This window comes from Crinia signifera, chromosome 5, assembly GCF_055691185.1.
Source record: "Crinia signifera chromosome 5, ASM5569118v1, whole genome shotgun sequence".
Classification (NCBI taxonomy): Eukaryota; Metazoa; Chordata; class Amphibia; order Anura; family Myobatrachidae; genus Crinia; species Crinia signifera.
In genome coordinates this window covers 314001014-314017877 of record NC_139221.1, presented here as the reverse complement: position 1 = coordinate 314017877, position 16864 = coordinate 314001014, and the positions used below count along the sequence as shown (strand labels likewise).

The 16864-nt window shown below is 50.7% G+C and overlaps 1 protein-coding gene across 2 annotated transcripts in view; it reads left to right on the top strand.

Annotated features, from left to right (window-relative positions):
- The first annotated feature begins 13805 nt into the window (after positions 1 to 13805).
- The window catches only part of GLCCI1 (glucocorticoid induced 1), a 59439-nt gene continuing 56380 nt past the window's right edge, over positions 13806 to 16864 (top strand). The window contains exon 1 of one of the 2 annotated variants that reach the window (XM_083144829.1): positions 13806 to 14236. In XM_083144829.1, the coding sequence (XP_083000955.1) occupies positions 13939 to 14236 (298 nt within the window). In that variant the 5' untranslated portion in view covers positions 13806 to 13938. The remainder of the gene's footprint in view (positions 14237 to 16864) is intronic. The other variant, XM_083144828.1, reaches the window with a different exon arrangement.

Genomic DNA, 16864 nt, shown 5'->3' with positions numbered 1-16864 from the left:
ACGCGTAACATTAGACTGCGACAAGGAACTTCTAAATTCGGCCCAAAATTTATTGGCCCATTTCTCATTGTTAAGAGAGTCAATCCTGTCGCTTTTCGGTTACAGATCCCCAGGGCTTTGAGGATAGCTAATACGTTCCATGCCTCTCTTCTCAAACCAGTTTTTATTTCTAGGAAATTCCCTCGAAGAGCAGATCTAGGTAAACCCCCAGTTAATGTCCATGGACAATCAGAATTTCTTGTAGAAAAGATCCTGGATTGCAGGGTCTCTCGAGGTTCCTTGTATTTCCTTGTCCATTGGAAGGTATATGGGCCTGAAGAGAGGTCCTGGGTTTCCGACAGTGATCTGCACGCCCCTAGACTTAAAGCAAGCTTCTTTCGGGAGTTTCCTCAGAAAGCTGGGTATAGTGGTTTGCTAACCCCTCCTCAAGGGGGGGGGGTACTGTTATGCGCTGCAGGAGCGCTCAGGGAAGGACAGAGCGGCGCGTCCGTCCAGCCGCCTGTCCTTCCAGGTCTGACGTCCGGTTGCTAGGCAACCAGGGACGCCGGAGGACGCGGCGTCAGGACGCTACGCCCGCCCTCCTAACCAGCGTCTCCCAGCAACCTGGGACGCTGCAGGACGCCGGGGGGACTTCCTGCCTGCGGCAGCGCCGTTGCCTAGCAACGGCAGACGATGTCAGGCAGAGAGGCAGGTCAGCCTATAATAGGCTAAATAGGAGACGGACCGCAGGTGTCCGAGGGGGAAATTAGTACAGGGACTGCTCTCCATTGGCTCCTGCTTTCCTTATCAAGGGAGTCAGCCCAGCAGTCCTCGCCGGTGATAGCTTCCGTTTGGTGCTATCTGCCAGCTCCTGTCCGGTCTGTTCTCCGCTGTTCCCAGTGTTACCCTCGTGGACATCATTCCCTCGGGTCCTCCGAGTACCGTGAGTTGCCCTACTTGGGGTAGTTTCCTCTGGTCTTTTTTCTATTATTATTCATTGCCCTGTTCCCCGTTTTTCTGTCTGCCGATTAGGCAGGTCCTTGATGTTGGTACATCTGTTTAGCTCTTATTTGGTTCATTTCTTCCGTTTCCCAGGCCGTCTGGGACTTCCTGTTCCCTTTGATCCGTGGTGCTTCTGTATTTAGTATCTTATTCTTTTTGTTCCCTGGGCGACTGGTGTCGCGGGTTGTGGCGACCAGGTCGCTGGCGCTTAGCTGCGTTAGCCAGGGTTTGGCAAGTTGCCGTTTGTTAATTTCAGTTAGGACCCTTAGCCAGCTTTCCTCTTGGCCGTACCCTAGGGGGGTCCCTGACTCCTTGTCCTTCCTTAACTCCTGGCTGCACCGGAGCTTGGGCGGGCTTAACTCGCCCATTCAAACGTGGCGGCTACAGGCAAAGCCTAGAATATCTGCAGGAGTCGGTCACCCAGCCTGGGGGGTACAACAGAGGCAGAGTAGGGTTTTGCCGTGGCTGTCCTAAACAGCAGGCCCGGCTGCGGGGTCACACCCGAAACCTAAAGGTGCCCATACACGTACCAATTACCCGGTACTTTTTGTGCTAAAATAGCATCGTTGTGCATATGCTGTGCATGGGATGCGATGCTATCTTAGCACAAAAAGTACCGGGTAATTGGTACGTGTATGGGCACCTTTACAACTGAAATGCTTGCCCATCTCTATCCGTTGCCTTCACAAAGTTCTTCATGAAACCAAGTTGAATGTGAAGTGGTGGCAGCAATATGTTCTTTGAATCAACCAATGGCACATGTTGTACAGTCTTTACTCCTGGATCATGGACTGTCGAATAGGTCACTCCTTCTCTATGTAATGGTGTGTTCTTGCCCGGCTGTCCCATTCACATAGAAAAAAAAACAGCAGAACTTTGTATAAGGATCTTAAAAACTTGAACTAATAAACAATTTTAAACATCATATTCGTGTTCAGAATTGGTTGTTTTTACGTAGGATCCTTTTTGGCTGTTTCCTGGTGCTATGAGAGCCACTCAAAGCCTACGAGGACAAACCTCTGGGAAATACAGGAGTCCCATATACAGTAGAGAGTTGCAATGATTCATAACACAGCATGAGCCCTTCTGCATTTTCCACCCTACTTTAATAGCTTTCCTCATTTGGGATTTTCTTATACATGCATTTGTACGAATAGGCTGATAGCCAGATGAATGGACCACATTACATCATCTCACCATGCCTCTACGTGAGTCCAGGAACGTCGCAGAGGTTCTGATAACTTATCTCTGCTCACCACAAGGCTTTCTGTATCACTCTCTACATCTGACTTGCAGACAGGCCCGAACAGTATTATGATAACAGCACAGAAACAAACACAAGACTAAAAGCTTAAAGTAAAATAATTTCTAGAATAACAATAAATAACTTGACATGGGATGTATCATCAGGGCTGTAACTAGGGGGGGGCTGGGGGGGTCACGCGCACCGGGCGCTGGAGGGGGGTGCTGTCAGGTCCGGGGACAGCCAGGGGAGGTCCGTGACAGGCAGCGGTGTTCCGGGTAGCCGCTGTAGCGGCAGCTTGACTCCATCCGTCTCTCCTACTAGCGCGGCAGCAGGAAGCGCTGATGACTTTGAAAAGACTTGCCGGACGCTGATTGGCCGAATTCAGACAATCAGCATCCGGCAAGTCTTTTCAAAGTCATCAGCGCTTCCCGCCGCCACGCTAGCAGGAGAGACGGACAGAGTCAAGCTTCCGCTACAGCGGCTACACCAGTCCCCAGAACCCCGCTGCCTGTCCCCGGACCCCCGCTGGCAGCACACAGGTATGTATGTTGTCAGGGGAAGGGGGGGGGGGGGCACCAAATGACTGCCTTGCCCTGGGCGCCGGAAACCCTAGTTTCGGCCCTGGTATCATGTACTACTGAGGTGGACAAACCGGTCCTCCAGATCTACCAACAGTTCATGTTTCCAGACCACCTGTGGATCTGCAAATGTATCAGTTATGAATTCATTCACTGCATGTTTGACAGTTGAGGGTACTTCTTTACTTTCACGGCGCCAGCATGGCGCCGCGCGTCAGAGTCCCCTTGCGGGGCTCGCTTCGCTCGCCCACGCTGGGGGCTCGGTGGCTCGCTACGCTCGCCACGCTAATTAAAATCAACTCCATGCCAACATGGATAGTGGAGGTATGAACTATCCATGTTGGCATGGCGTTAACTTTGTTTATTTTACTTAGTTTGTGGTGAGCGTAACCCGGAAGTAGCGCGGCGCCATGCTGGCGCCGTGAAAGTAAAGAAGTACCCAGTTGAGTTTTTAATGGCTTGACCTGCTCACCAGCTAGGTGGTCTGGAAAACGTGAACTGTTGGTAGATCGAGGACTGGTTTGGCCACCCCTGATGTGCTACATAGATAGCAAAGTGGAGAGCTTCTGTAAAGCGGAGTACTAACTGTTCCTGGTGCAGATGTCACAAGGACCATGCTGCATCTTAGGCTTCCCTCAACTGGCCCTTTGTCCAGGTGATGGTCCAGTGCCTATGGGCTGTACCTGAAAGTCCCACAGCATACATGAGCATCCAAAGCTGTTCTTAGCCTTAAAGGCTGATAAATAACTCATGAGTTAGTACCAAGCTAGCCCAAGTTCCAAGAGGCCACCATACACATAGGATAGATTCCTTACGTTATTCCTTATAATTTTGAAAATAGAGTTTTTGGTGGCAATGGCAAAATACAACTTTGTGGTTACCTGCAATGGTAAGCACTTGAATGGTACATGTGGTATTAAGACATGTAACTCTTTAGCACAGCTTGTTGGTATGGTGGCCTCTATGACATGGGATGTCAAGCTCTGGACTTGCAAAATAATCTGAGCTTTGAGGTAGAATTCTAATCATCGCATCGATCTTCAGCATCAGTAATTGAGTAGGCTTTCCCCTGGCAGAGTTGAAGGGAGGACCATGGGATTCTTCATATTCCACCATTCATTGCTCTGTGCACTCCCTGATATATTGGAATAAACATTGGTGTTCATCTCTTCTAGGGTTAGAAGGATGCATGTTTGAAGACCATCAGATCATTATGATTCCACCCTCTGCTTCTAATACTTTGACAATTCTGATATTAGGGCAGATGTATTAAGCCTGGAGAAGAGATAAACTGGAGATAAAGTGAAAGGAGATAAAGCACCAGCCAATCAGCTCCCAACTGTCATTTTCAAACACAGCTCATTGGCTGGTGTGTTATCTCCTTTCACTTTATCTACAGTTTATCTCTTCTCTAGGCTTAATACATCTGACCTATTGAGTGGTAAGATTCTGCATATGTCTTCCTTTAAGTACACTGCAAATGTTCCAACTTTTCTACACTCAGCCAAACATGCGATGGATGGTTCACTGGATGAACCCTTGTCCCGGTCTGGACCTGGGCCTACATTTGGTGGTCATTCCCTTATTTGTCAGTACATATTACATTCATGAATGATCTCTTTATAGAACCAAATGTAATAGGGTGTGAAAATCAGAAGTGAGATATTTTTGGAGAGTGTTCCTATTTTTTTAAAGCGGCAATCAATTACATGGCAAAATTAACCTGGATTATCCAGTGTAAATAATTGCCACCTTAATAAAATGGTAAAACTCTCCCAAAATCTCTCACTTTCTGATTCTCACACCCTATTACATTTGTCCCTTAAGGCCCCCATACACTATGAGATTTTGGGCCGATTTCATCCGATTTCGGCACTTTGGGCTGATAACTGGGTGAAATCGGCCCAAAATCGCAGGTGTGTGACATCTGATCCGATCCGATGCGCGGTCCAGTGCTGGATCAGGGAGGTCGGACGGTCAGCACATAAGATCACGTCCGACCTCCCTGTATATATGCCTGACTGGGGGAGCAGAGGGGTGGGCGGTCATCATCATCTGCGGGACACCGGGTCGTGCAGCGGGCGGCGAGTCTTGACCTGGCGGTGAACGCAGATATCATCAGCGGGAAGGGCAGTGCAGTGGCGGGCATTCGATTTTTAAAATAACCTGTCAAATGATTGACCGTTCTCTGATTGGCTGAAAGAGCTCTCAGCCAATCAGAGAACGGCCAGTGATTTGACAGGTTATTTTAAAAATCTAATGCCCGCCACTGCACTGCCCATCCCGCTGATGATATCTGCGTTCACCGCCAGGTCAGGACTCGCCGCCCGCTAGTGAAAGCACTCGCCGCCTGCTGTACGCCCCTGCGTCCCGCAGATGATGATGAACATCCGCCCACCCTCTGCTCCTCACCGCCTGCTGCAGCTCCCCGTTACATGTGATAAATCGCAAGCGATTTATCACATGTAAAAAATGGCCCATCAAGTGCCAAATTGTATGTGAGCCTCCCTGGGAGCTGCCGGGCGACTCACAGGAGAATTGGGTCAGACTTGTCCTAAGGACAAGTTGGCCTAATGTATGGGGGCCTTTACACTTGTGAGATTTTTCCGATTTGACCCAATTCAGATGGAATGGGCCAATTTATCTGACAAAATCTGGTGTGCCTGATGCTGTAGGACCCAATGCACATTCCCATGCGCATTGGGTCTAACAAAAAGATTGATCCTCCTGCACATAGGATAAATCTCAAGTCAATAAGGTCCAACTTGTCCATCAGACAAGTTGGACAAGTGTACAAGTGATCATGATGCAATCCTGCAGAGCTGTAGACAACAGTAACTTCACATAGCAGATTATTACTGCAGCCACGGTTCAGAGAAAAAACAGCATGGAGGAGACATGTCTTATGTAAAGTCATGTTTAAAAGACTGACTTTTTTGAAACCCTAACAGGTAGATAATGACTGCTCCATGGATTCAATAGATAATGACTGCTCTGTAGACTCAGTAGACAATGACTGCTCCTTGGACTCAGTAGATAATGACTGTTCTGTAGATTCAGTAAACAATGACTGTTCCGTAGACGCAGTAGACAATGACAGCTCTGTAGACTCCGTGTCAGGAAAAGCATCACTTGCACGCGGTTAGTACTCTGTTGCAGATCCGTTGCTGGTGTTGCTGGTAGTGCAATGGGCTGGAATGATGTCCCATGGTCACCTCATAGCTGTAATGTAGTGTGTGGCCCGGCAGTCCCAGGTCCAGGTAGGTGCAGAGTGACTCTGACAGAGGGCTGCGACCTGCCCATAGGTTGCAGCGAAACCCATATGCCCTTGCGGGGGTCCCTTGAGAAGACCACCAGTGGGTTTAGACTCTGCACCTCTGTACAGAGTCTCCTCCAACACTCTCCTTAGCTGTGTCCTCAGTGTACCACGTTTCAGAGTACATGCACCATCACTATACCAAAACCCCCAGTTTCAAGTTCTCAGAATCCTTCACTGGCTCACTGAGACACCTGATACCTGGACCCTGACACTCAGTAGACAACGACTGCTCCATAGACTCAGTAGACAATCACTGCTCCGTAGACTCAGCAGACTATGACTGCTCCGTAGACTCAGTAGACAATGAGTGCTCCGTAGACTATGACTGCTCCGTAGATTCAGTAGACAATGAGTCTTTCGTAGATGCAGTAGACAATGACCGCGCCTTACACTCAGTAGACAATGACTGCTCCCTACACTCAGTAGATAGTTACTGCTCGATAGACTCAGTAGACAATGGGCGGTATTCAATGAGGCTGATTCGCCAGGTTTTTATGGCGATTTTGTGCTGTAAGGCGAATTTTTGACTAAAACGGTGAATCACCCTATTCAATGACCAGATGGCGAATACATTTCAAGGTTTTTTTCGCCATGATTCACCGAGTAGCAATCGCTATCTTTTTATGGTGAAGTGAAATGTGAACTTTTAAAATAAAGTGTTTTGTTTTTTACATTTGGTGGCAAAAAATCAGGAATTTTATTCTGAGGAGGGGCATGCTATTTTTATTCATTTTTTTTTTTTTACACAGAGCAGACAGCAGGGGGCCGGAGCCGAGCCGCTCATTAGATATTCATATATTCACTTCACCCGATCATTACATATGCATGATCGGGTGTAGTGAATATACCCGGTCCCCTGCTGGCACCCCCGGGGGGCAGCCTGTGCTGCCTGGCACCCGGGGAGCCCACCTCCCCCCCACAAACGTTCTGGGGCAGGCAGGGAGACTTCCATCTCCCTGCCTGCCACCGTCCTCAGGCTCCCTGCGGCATCGGCGCAGGAGTTAAAATTCGCCGGTCAGGGGCAGCGAGCCCCTGACTCGTTGAATACTGGAGCCGGCGAGGCTCCGGAACACGGCGACCAGTGTCGAATGTGCAGCGAATCCTAAACAGGATTCGCTGCACATCGCCAAAATCATCATTGAATACCGCCCAATGGCTGCTCCGTAGATTCAGTAGACAATGACTGCTCCATAGATTCAGTAGACAATGGCTGTTTTCATAGACTCAGTAGACAATGGCTGCTCCGTAGATTCAGTAGACAATGACTGCTCTTTAGAGTCAGTAGACAGTAGAGTCAGTAGACAATGGCTGTTTTCACAGACTCAGTAGACAATGGCTGCTCTGTAGATTCAGTAGACAATGCTCTGTAGACTCAGTAGACAGTGGCTGTTTTCATAAACTCAGTAGGCAATGACTGCTCCGGAGACTCAGTAGACAATGATTGCTCCGTAGACTCAGTAGACTATGACTGCTCGATAGATTCAGTAGACAATGGCTGTTTTTATAGACTCAGTAGACAATGACTTCATCGTAGACTCAGTAGATGATGTCTGCTCCATAGATTCAATAGTCAAAGATGTTCGATAGACTCAGTAGACAATAACTGCTCCATACTAGACAATGACTTTATGTAGACTCAGTAAACAATGACTGCTCTGTAGACTAAGTAAACAATGACTGCTTTCTGAGTTTGGGGTCATTCAGACCTGATCGCAGCTGTGCGATTTCACAGGGTGGTCGATTATTGTTTGGTTGAGCATGCTCACAATTTGTAGCTTTCATGCGCTGAGCCATTCAGTGAAAGAACCCAGAACCGGGCCGGATTTTACTCTGGTGGGGCGGCGACTATCTGATTGCAGGGCTCTGTTATGAATAACCCAATTCTTCATATGGAATCACCGTGGATGCACGGTATAGAAATGTGAGGGGCGTACCTGACCTGTGAATGGGATTGGCTAAGAAGACGCATGGAAATGTTGCATCATTTTGGAGAGTTGCTGGCGTGAATCGAGATAAACGAAACCACTTATGGGGTCATATTTAGACCTACTCACTGGGCTGTGTGTGTTTGGAGCCCAGCAATCAGGTTAACGCTGCCCCACTGAATGTTTGGAAAGTTTGGGGGTTGGCCTGCAGGGCCCATTGTTGTACATTCCGCTCTAATACCCACAGGACCTGGTCCAGCGCGACTATCGCCACAATTTGCGCTGCCGAGTTTTTATCCAGATGCAACCAGGCCCAAGCCAGCCTGGATATCTTGGCCAGCTGAATCCTCAGAGGCTCTGAGCCATTCAGCTGCCAGTCGTGAAACTCTTGAGCTTTGAAGTATAGCCTTCTTAAGGCTAGAAGGATATACTGGCATATTGAAATAGACATATTGAAATAGGCCTTATGTGGCTCCCCTGTTAAACAGGGAGCAAGCCTTTTAGACCAGCAGTTCCCAACCTTTTTCCTCTCCCGTACCCCTGGATTAGGGTTTTCATTAATAAGTATCACCTCCTCTCAATTTGAATTATCCGCAGTACTTGCTGGTGGAGTGGAAATGAGCGGTATGTGTATCCATATATTAAGGAGTAGCGGTGGAGTAGTGTGCGGTCAGGAATCGGGCCCCTCTCTGTCTGGCCGCTGACTGTGTACTGTCTCCGGATTCCCGCTAACGCCTGTAGGATTAATACTTCTGCTTCCTCCACCCGCGTCAGTGCAGGGCAGATGATCACTGAAGTCTGAGGGCAGTGCGGGTAGCTCCCAGTGGATTGCTGGTTGAGCAAAAGCACAAGGAGATGCTGATGATGCTGCAGACTGAACCGGAAGTGGTGTAACTTAGTTCATCTCCATGGCAACGGGAGACTTTTTTCCGCCATCGGGAGACTTCTTCTTCCGCCATTACCAATATTATATTCAAGAACCCCCAACTAGTCTTTGGAGTACCCAATGTTTTAGACCATTCCTCCTCAGGCCATCCCAAACGCATAGCTGTGTGCTCAAGTGTGCAGAGAAATGCCTCAATGTCATCAGCAGGGGTGAGCTGCGGTAGCCTCTTCCGCTCCTGCCCACCATTTCTAAGCTCTTTTATCTCCTCATGCAGCATCTTAATGTGGACTTTCTGCCCCTGTGTCTGGGTTTGCTGTTGTTCAGCCAGGTGCTGCTGGTCTTTAATATGAGCTTGCTGCACCTCCTGCAGCAACTGCAGCTGAGCTTGTTTCCCCTGTATCTGGGTTTGTTGCCCTGGAGACAGTTTAGCCACCATTTTTATTAATGGCTCCATAGTAGCCTGCATTTTCCCTTTAAGGGCAAACTTAGAAGACTTACAAAAAAGATTACCATACACTTGCCTGCTTCATCGGCCACTTAACACAAAACAGCAAATAATATTTTACACTAAAGTGACCCATTAAGGTTGACTGCCACTGGATTTACCAGGCTAGGCAGGCATGTCCAAACTATGGCCCTCCAGCTGTTGTGAAACTACAACTCCCATCATGCCTGAATGCTAAAACTATGGCAAGGCATGCTGGGATGAGTAGATTCACAACAGCTGGAGGGCCATAGTTTGGACATGCCTGGGCTAACCAGACACATAGGCACACCACAATAACAATATTTACAGCCAACTGCACAATTTGTAATGAAGAACAATTTTTGCTAACTTTCTTGCCAGGGTCCCTGACATTTTGCAATCTCTGGCAATGGGTGCCAAATGTGAAAATTAATCAAAGTCATTGGTTAAAGCTGAAAGGGAAAATTTACTAATTTACTACGAATACAAAAATTCGTATACGAATGCATTCGACTGGCATCGCCGTAGCATACCTCCCAACTGTCCCGCTTACCGCGGGAACGTCCCGATATATCCGCGGTGGGGGGGACAGTTGGGAGCCCCCCCAGCCTGCCAAGAATAGACGCTGTGCGCCGAGCTGCGAAAACGGAGTTTGCATCATCCCGCGAGGCCACGCCTCCTTTTCGTGAGGCCGCGCCCCCTTTTCGGGAGCGTGCGGGGCTTAGCCGCGTGAACGTCCCGACCTCCCAACTACAAAAGTTGGGAGGTATGCCGTAGTATTGAATTTACGAATTCGTATTCCAGAAGAAAATTTACTAATCAGTAGTATTTGACTGAGTCGTATTTACCCATGGCGTATGGATTCGTATTTTTGCCGATAGGAATTCGTATTTTAAATACAAATTCATATTTTTAAATAAAAATTTGTATTTTAAAATACGAATTCGTATCGGCTGCAGTGGTAAAAAAATAAATAATAATAATAATAAAAAAAACGGCGTGAGGTACCCCCACGGCTATAACCAGACCCAGGCTCAAAGAGCAAGTCCTGGTTTTAAAAATTCAGGGAAACAATCACGATGGGTTCCCCTGTATTTTTTAAAACCAGCACCAGGCCCAAGGGCCGGTCCTGGTTCCCAAAATACAGGGGGACAAAATTAATAGGGGCCCCCTGTATTTTAAGAACCAGCACCAGGCCCAACCAGCCAGCAGGGTAATGCTACGGCTGGGGGAAGACTTTTTATACAAGTGCCCCAGGCCAAAGCATTAACCCCCTGACCTGTCAGCCTGGGCAGGGTTCTTGGGGGAGTGGAGACCCCCCAATGAAGGGATCCTCCCCCTCCAGAATTTACCTACCCAAGCTGAAGCCTGGGGCTGTCCCCGGTGCCCCTGGACGGTGGGCACTGGGTTGATATATGGTGTAAAAATAGAAACTACCGCTGATGAACTATGAGTCCCAGCAAGCCTCCCCCGCATGCAGGGGCATTAATGGGCCCGCTGGAACTTATACTTCCATAGCAATACAAATAGTGACACAAACACCAGAAAAATAAATCTTTATTACATACATAGCCCACACATACTGATACTTACCTATCTTGAGCCTCCGTCCTGAAGAAATCCATAGGGGTACCTGTGGAAGGACATTATACTTACCAGGGTCCTCCGGCATAGATTGGGTCCTCTTCGTTCCATGTTGGCTCCGTCTCCTGAATGCCGCTAATACGTCAGGAAAATTAAGTGTATTTTCCTGGCGTATTTGGCTTGCAAATAGCATCCGTATCCCGCTAATTGCCGCAAATTAGCAGCCGTATTTTCAATACGGCCACTTAGTAAATTAGGAATCATCATTCTTTTGAAAGGTGATTCCGATTCGTATTCTATCGATGGCGTATACATTGGTATTTGTAAAAAAAATTACAAATGTGCCATGAATACGAATTAATGTATTTTTAGGATAGTAAATCCTGAAAATACTGATACGCCTAAAAAGCCGTATTTGGCTTAGTAAATTTCCCCCGAAGTGTGTTTTTTTATTCTCAGTAGGTAGACAGAATTCCAGGATAACAGATTGTAATTCTTAAATTATAGCATGGCAGTTCTCAGGTTACAGCAATGGCAGTACTCAAAATAAGGGTACTTCCAGAGAATCCCTAACGAAATCCCTTGGCTCTCGCAAGCCTATTGCCCTGACACTAACTGTCATTGTGAACACCAACTTTCTGTCTTGTACACACATATAACAGGAATCACCAGGTGCTGCTAATCAGTCAGTGATTCCCAATACATCCTAGGAAAAACAGGGTTGGATCTCCCAGCCAGCTCCGTGATGAGAAAGTGGTTGGATGGGGGCTGAACTATAAAGGTAATACGTTGTTTGGAGATTGGCCCACATGATGGCATCATTGTTGCCGCACCCCTTGCCATGCAATGCCGAAATTACACGCATTGCACAGTGGTAGGTGAGGTACAATGCCGGGGGCAGGGGGATTGTCGCAGGAGACTAGCGGCAATGCTTGGGACTTGCCCCTCTTTTAGGGTGTACCAGAGTTGTCACCAGTGGTTGTAGGCCAAGTCTCTGAATGCCTTTCTGTAATCTTGGATGTCTTCTCGCTACCTCAAACTCAATATTTCCGAAACGGCACTACTTATATTTCCACCATCCAAGAACAGTTACCATCCTGATATCTCCATCACTATGGACAACTTGCCAATCTACCGTACCCCACAAGCTCGTTGCCTAGGGGTCATCCTCAACTCTGACGTGTCCTTTGTTCCCCACATTCAATCTGTCTCCAAATCATGTTACATGCATCTAAAAACATCCGGTACTCTTTACCTAGAACGGCGCCAGCGATTCGATTGAAATCGCGGTCGTCACGGGTAAAAATCGCGGTCATCGCGGGCATCGCGGGTAAATCGGGATGGCCGCGATGCCCGCGATCACCGCGATTTTCCCGTAGGGAACAATGTTAAAACGGCAGATTGACCGCGATTTTACTGTTAAATGCCTCAATGGACCCGATTTGGGGCCAAATAGGCCAAATTAACCCTTAAATGTCCCCCCAAATTTTTAACGCCACCCCACGATCCACGCCAACCCGAAGCGTGGCGAGCGCAGCGAGCCCGCGAGGGGCGGCGGTACGCGTCCTCCGACCTTTTCATGCCCTACTATCCACTAGGGCGTGGTGTGAGAATATAATAGTGTGGCGAGCGCAGCGAGCCACCGAGCCCGAAGCGTGGCGAGCGCAGCGAGCCCCGCGAGGGGACGCGGATACCTTCACAGGTATACGCGTCCCCTCGCGGGCTTCACAGGTGTCCGCCTCGCCACGGACACCTGTGAAGCCCGCGAGGGGACGCGCATAACTGTGAAGGTATCCGCATCCCCTCGCGGGGCTCGCTGCGCTCGCCACGCTTCGGGCTCGGTGGCTCGCTGCGCTCGCCACACTATTATATTCTCACACCACGCCCTAGTGGATAGTAGGGCATGAAAAGGTCGGAGGACGCGTACCGCCGCCCCTCGCGGGCTCGCTGCGCTCGCCACGCTTCGGGTTGGCGTGGATCGTGGGGTGGCGTTAAAAATTTGGGGGGACATTTAAGGGTTAATGGGCTCTGTGGCCCATTTAACATTGATTCCTATGGCCAAATCGGGTGGATTGAGCCATTTAACAGTAAAATCGGGTCCATCGCGCCTTTTAACATTGATTCCTATGGGAAATCGGGAGCATCGCGTCGCGGGCATCGCGGGTACATTTATGGCCGGCCGCGACGCGACCGACACGATTTCCATGTTTAACATTGGTTTCAATGGGAAATCGCGGGTATCGCGTCGGTCGCGTCGCGGCCATACATAAATGTACCCGTGATGCCCGCGACGGGCGCCCTTCTAGGTAAAGAGTACCAAACATCCAAAATACGACCCTATCTCACACATGTAAATATTTGACCTCTGTTTATTGTGTTGAATTTAGCATTAAATTCCCTTTAATTTGATATATGAATCACTGCACTGCATGAAGTGTAACATTTTTTATAAGCATTCAAAGTTGAAAAACATTAAAATTTCAAAGTGTCTGCAATTTTGGCCACCAGTGTATATAGTGTGAGCATGACATGTACAGTATGTGCTGTGTGAGTGTAACAAGACATATATGTGCATGTATGTGCTGTGTGAGGGGAGCAGTATGTATGTGCTGTGTATATATATATACACATACACTGGTGGGCAGTATAGTATATAGTATAGTAGCAGGACACATACACAGTGGGCAGAGCAGTGTAATAATACCATGTGTAATCTATAGTGTGTACTCTTGCTGACGTCACACCACACTACAGGCCCAGCCCCCTGACCGCGCAGCTGAGACATCTCGCCTTCCCATTGGCTCTCGCTCCCCCGTCACGGCTCGGGCCTGCCCCTTCCCTCCTCCCCGCTGTGTGACAGTCGCCGGCCATCCGGGGGCCGAGGTGGAGCAGCATCGTCACCGGCGGCCGAGTGACAGCGCGGGGGGGACCCCCGAGTGCACCCGCCGCCCTCATGTCTTCCACTCACCCCCGAGTGAAGCGCGGCTCCGGTTCACCCCCCAACGGCAACTCCGCCCGCCTCCTGCAGCCCATCCGGGCCACCGTGCCCTTCCAGCTCCTGCACAGCCCCAGCCGCTCCCCGTCCGCCTCCGTGGGGAGCAACACCGAACCCGGCCCCCCGAGCCCCCCGCACGGCACCCCGCCCTCCCCGCTGCTCCCCCATCCGCACAGCAGCCCGGAGGCGGCCAGAGTCCGCAGGAGGAGGAGCACCTCCCCGGAGAGGAGAAACGCCGGTTCCCCCGGGAGCAAAGGTGAGAACGGGACCCCCGGCTCCGAGGTCAGCGTGGCGGAGCAGGTGTGCAGCAGCGTGCTGCCCGGGCATGCTGGGACTTGTAGTACCGCAGTAGCTGGCAGGGTTCTGGGCTGGGATCACTAGAAGTGCTGCTCTGTCCATCTGACCAGCCATGCAGCCTTCATGTAACTTTTCCGGCAACTTCAGATCTGCCCATAACCCCCCCCCCATTCAAGCACATGAACCATCTCATCTGCTCCCCCCCCAAGCATATGCCCCATCTCATCTGCTCCCCCCCCCCCAAGCATATGCCCCATCTCATCTGCTCCCCCCCCAAGCATATGCCCCATCTCATCTGCTCCCCCCCCCCAAGCATATGCCCCATCTCATCTGCTCCCCCCCCAAGCATATGCCCCATCTCATCTGACCCCCCCCTTCCCTGCGAGCACATGCCCCATCTCACTTGCCCCCCCAAGCACATGCCCCATCTCACTTGCCCCCCCAAGCACATGCCCCATCTCACTTGCCCCCCCCCAAAGCACATGCCCCATCTCACTTGCCCCCCCCCCCAAAGCACATGCCCCATCTCACTTGCCCCCCCAAGCACATGCCCCATCTCACTTGCCCCCCCCCAAAGCACATGCCCCATCTCCTCTGCTCCCCCCAAGCACATGCCCCATCTTATCTGCCCCCCCCCCCACAAGTACATGTGCCATCTGCCCCCTATTCACCTGCTCCATGTCCTCACTCCCCAGGTGCTTCATTGTTGTGCCCTCCCTTGCAGCATTTGACCCCTGTGCCATGCTATGACTGACTCCCCTGCAGCATTTGACCCCTGTGCCATGCTATGACTGACTCCCTTGCAGCATTTGACCCCTGTGCCATGCTATGACTGACTCCCCTGCAGCATTTGACCCCTGTGCCATGCTATGACTGACTCCCCTGCAGCATTTGACCCCTGTGCCATGCTATGACTGACTCCCCTGCAGCATTTGACCCCTGTGCCATGCTATGACTGACTCCCCTGCAGCATTTGACCCCTGTGCCATGCTATGACTGACTCCCTTGCAGCATTTGACCCCTGTGCCATGCTATGACTGACTCCCCTGCAGCATTTGACCCCTGTGCCATGCTATGACTGACTCCCCTGCAGCATTTGACCCCTGTGCCATGCTATGACTGACTCCCTTGCAGCATTTGACCCCTGTGCCATGCTATGACTGACTCCCCTGCAGCATTTGACCCCTGTGCCATGCTATGACTGACTCCCCTGCAGCATTTGACCCGTGTGCCATGCTATGACTGACTCCCCTGCAGCATTTGACCCCTGTGCCATGCTATGACTGACTCCCCTGCAGCATTTGACCCCTGTGCCATGCTATGACTGACTCCCTTGCAGCATTTGACCCCTGTGCCATGCTATGACTGACTCCCCTGCAGCATTTGACCCCTGTGCCATGCTATGACTGACTCCCCTGCAGCATTTGACCCCTGTGCCACGCTATGACTGACTCCCCTGCAGCATTTGACCCCTGTGCCATGCTATGACTGACTCCCCTGCAGCATTTGACCCCTGTGCCATGCTATGACTGACTCCCCTGCAGCATTTGACCCATGTGCCATGCTATGACTGACTCCCCTGCAGCATTTGACCCCTGTGCCACGCTATGACTGACTCCCCTGCAGCATTTGACCCCTGTGCCATGCTATGACTGACTCCCCTGCAGCATTTGACCCGTGTGCCATGCTATGACTGACTCCCCTGCAGCATTTGACCCGTGTGCCATGCTATGACTGACTCCCCTGCAGCATTTGACCCGTGTGCCATGCTATGACTGACTCCCCTGCAGCATTTGACCCCTGTGCCATGCTATGACTGACTCCCCTGCAGCATTTGACCCCTGTGCCATGCTATGACTGACTCCCCTGCAGCATTTGACCCCTGTGCCATGCTATGACTGACTCCCCTGCAGCATTTGACCCCTGTGCCATGCTATGACTGACTCCCCTGCAGCATTTGACCCCTGTGCCATGCTATGACTGACTCCCCTGCAGCATTTGACCCCTGTGCCATGCTATGACTGACTCCCCTGCAGCATTTGACCCCTGTGCCATGCTATGACTGACTCCCCTGCAGCATTTGACCCCTGTGCCATGCTATGACTGACTCCCCTGCAGCATTTGACTGCTCTGCCTTGACTCCTGTGCAGCGCCTGTCCCCTAAATCACCTGCCCTGTGACCTTGACTCCTGTGCAGCGCCTGTCCCCTAAATCACCTGCCCTGTGACCTTGACTCCTGTGCAGCACCTGCTCCCTCTATCACCTGCCATGTGCCCTGACTTCACTGTAGCACCTGCCCCTTGCTTCTTACTCCCCTGTAGTACTGTATCGATCTGTCCCTTCCAGTCATGTGGCCCCCACCCATGCCCTGACTGCTGCAGCTATTGCCCCCCATGCCCTGACATTGTCACAGCATCTGCCCCCCCCCATGCCCTGACTTTGTCACAGCATCTACCCCCCCCCATGCCCTGACTTTGGCACAGTATCTGCCCCCCCCCCCCCCATGCCCTGACTTTGGCACAGCATCTGCCCCCACCCATGCCCTGACTGCTGCAGCTATTGCCCCCCCATCCCCCGACTTTGTCAC